This window comes from Trachemys scripta, chromosome 10 (assembly GCF_013100865.1).
Source record: "Trachemys scripta elegans isolate TJP31775 chromosome 10, CAS_Tse_1.0, whole genome shotgun sequence".
Taxonomy (NCBI): Eukaryota; Metazoa; Chordata; order Testudines; family Emydidae; genus Trachemys; species Trachemys scripta.
In genome coordinates, this window is record NC_048307.1 from 51,888,980 (window position 1) to 51,891,943 (window position 2,964).

At 40.9% G+C, this 2,964-nt stretch overlaps 1 protein-coding gene across 1 annotated transcript in view; it reads right to left on the reverse strand.

Moving 5' to 3' along the window:
• Positions 1 to 2,481, reverse strand: part of FBXL22 (F-box and leucine rich repeat protein 22) — a 9,433-nt gene extending 6,952 nt beyond the window's left edge. Inside the window, exon 1 of the mRNA XM_034782767.1 lies at positions 2,066 to 2,481. Within this exon, the coding sequence (XP_034638658.1) occupies positions 2,066 to 2,400 (335 nt within the window). The 5' untranslated portion in view covers positions 2,401 to 2,481. The remainder of the gene's footprint in view (positions 1 to 2,065) is intronic.
• Positions 2,482 to 2,964: the final 483 nt, after the last annotated feature.

The following is a 2,964-nucleotide window of genomic DNA, read 5'->3' on the forward strand; positions in this document are numbered from 1 at the left end:
TCTCTCTATCAGTGTTATAGAGGGCGAACAATTTATGAGTTTGCCCTGCATAAGCTTTATGCAGGGTAAAACGGATTTATCTGGGTTTAGACCCCATTGGGAGTTGGGCATCTGAGTGCTAAAGACAAGCACGCTACTGCGAGCTGTTTTCAGGTAAACTTGCAGCTTTGGGACAAGTGATTCAGACCCTGGGTCTGTGTCTGGAGCCAGACAGGAGTGTCTGGCTCAGCAAGACAGGGTGCTGGAGTCCTGAGCTGGCAGGGAAAACAGGAGCAGGGGTAGTCTTTGCACATCGGGTGGCAGCTCCCAAGGGGGTTTCTGTGATCCAACCCGTCACATCCACTCTCCTAATAAGTTTAATTTAAACCCTGCCCAGAGGCAAATGCAGAATCTTACGAGGACACTTGTGCCAAATGCTAACAAAAAGGATCAGTGTCATTGTTCCTGTTTCCCTTCTATTAGCTCTAGAGTGACTTGTGCTAAATGTATGTAAAAACTGGCAGGACTGGTAGCTTCAGGATCAGAAGTTGATGGGAGATCTGGCCTCTTTGCAGACATACAACCCTTCCATCCGAAATGATTTTTGACAGCTTCCTCAGGGAAGCAGTTTTAAAAGCACTGGTTTTACTATCTAATTTATTCAACTAAATCAGTTTTGAGATGGAGCTCCTATAGGATTGTTTGGATGGAATCTGACTACAGAAGTGCTTAATGCAACTTCTGATGGGATTGATATGCAATTCTGTAGCCAAAGTGGATGCTGTTGGAATCTCTGGAATTGAAGAATACACACCCGCACCATTTCCCGCTCCCATTCTCAACAATCATTTTGCTAATTAAAACCAAATAACTGGAAACTTTTCTTTAAAACTAGTTCTATCACAGTTACTTTTGTGATACAGGTACAGCCTTAGATATACATGGCTTGAAGAGAGCCACCATTTCCAACTCTGCCTGCCTCTGCAAAGAAAAAAAAAAAAAAAAAGTAATCAGTCTAGACTCTACCGTCATCCATTTGATTCCCTGTTGCTCTGACCATCTTTTGCACTTGGCCAACAGGTGTTTATATACAATACAAATTCAGAACTAGTGCAAGCTAAAAGGCCGCAAATATTAAAGTATTTCTAGCTCTCACGTTCTCTTTCTTGTCCCATTGGTCACTTAGAACTGCAGACTCTGCAGCATAAACACACAGTTTAAGGTGCAGGTGGTAGAAATCTTAGTTTTTAATTCCAGATCTAATCTAGCAGCAGCAATTTTCTGTTGTTGCTAAAATGTACAAGAAATGGCTGTGCCTCCGCATCGTTTGCTCTTCTGATTGGTGTTAGCTTTTGTCTTTGTAATTTACTTTAGCTAGCACAGCTCAAAGCTGCTGCTGCAGTTGGTTTGCACTGACGTCTGCTTTTCCTCACTGTACTGTCTCCTTGTCTGTATGACCTCCAAAGTAGTTTATATAAAGCTCAGAAATATATTTATAATCACTCAACCTCGGCATAGATAACATGGGCATCATCATTTTACAGAGAAATAAAGTTAGGCTGCTCTAACACAGAATAAAATGATGTAAACCTTAGATCCATTCTACCTTCACATGTAGCTGCCTGTTACTTGTGAGGAAAAGTGGAATTTGAACTTACCAACATGTTTAGGGAGATGCCAGTTTTATTCATAAAAAAGAATCCCCCTCTCTTAGAGATTCAATCTCTTGCTCCATTTCTGAGGATATTTTTGTCCAGCGCAGAATGGTGTTATTAAATAGTTCCTTAGTCACATTCTTTTAGCATGCATTGTCACTCATACCCTGGGAATGTCACATGCATTTGTCAAGCAAATGAGGGCTGAGGGAAGCCCAGTAAAATTCAACAGAAAAATGCACTACGTTTTCACTAAAACCAATTTCTTATGTGATGCTAAAACTAAATAATGGTGCTCCAAAGCCAGAATGTTTTGGTATTTAGTGTTCTGTTCCAGAACGGATGTGTAAACAGTTAAAAGCTTCAATGCTTTCAATTTAATGACCTTAAACTTTACATTAGATGTAAAATTTCACACCCCAAGAACATACCTGTTGCAAACTTGTATTAAAAAATCATTGACAGCATTTTCATGCTTACGACAGATGTCTTTCTGGAATGTGTTTTTCATCCAGTCCTCAATGTTACACACCTTGACTCTGCTTGAATGCCAGCAGATGGACAGGTACCTTAAAGCTGGTCCCAAGAGAAAATTATCCTTCTTTAGTTCCACAGGAGAATGGAAATTCAGTACAGGCCACAGAAAAGGATCCTGAAACACTTCTAGCAATTTGTGACATGTCTTGGCTAAACTCTTTCTACTGTTTTTGTCCAGGAAAGAAAATAGGTGCAAAAGGCATTCCCGATTAAGCTGGGTTATATGCATAGCCCGTGCAGAGCCGTGCTCTTAGGAAAGAGGATCGTATATTCTGGCAGGGTGGACTAACAGCAATACTGGAGGGGCCTGACCAGCCTCAGAATCACCACGGGGCTGTTGAACATATAAGGTTGTGGAATGGTGTTTATTTTTGGCCAACAACTGGTGCAGGAGTTAAAAAAAAAAAAAAAAAAAAGGAAGCAGCTCAGAGTCCCACATGCACCAGGCTGTTGCTCCATTTCTCGTCCAGGGGAATGGACTGGCCAAGTAGAAAAGAAGCAATTGAGTTAAATCAAATGTTTCCTTAAAAGGAATTATTTTCCTTTTGTCAATCCTGATGTTTAGCAAAGGGCTTGAGGCAGTTTAAATGAACGCGTAGTAGCCACAGCTGCAAAGGAAACGCTGTGCAGGCCTCTGCTTTGGGTGAAAACCATGATATTCTCAACACTATTGTTTTAGCCTTGTTAGAAAATACTGACTATTCTAGGGGGTCTTGCTTATACCTTAACAGGCCCAAGGATCAAGTCATGTATTATTGATGATGGGCTTTAAAAATACCTTGAACTAGATGTG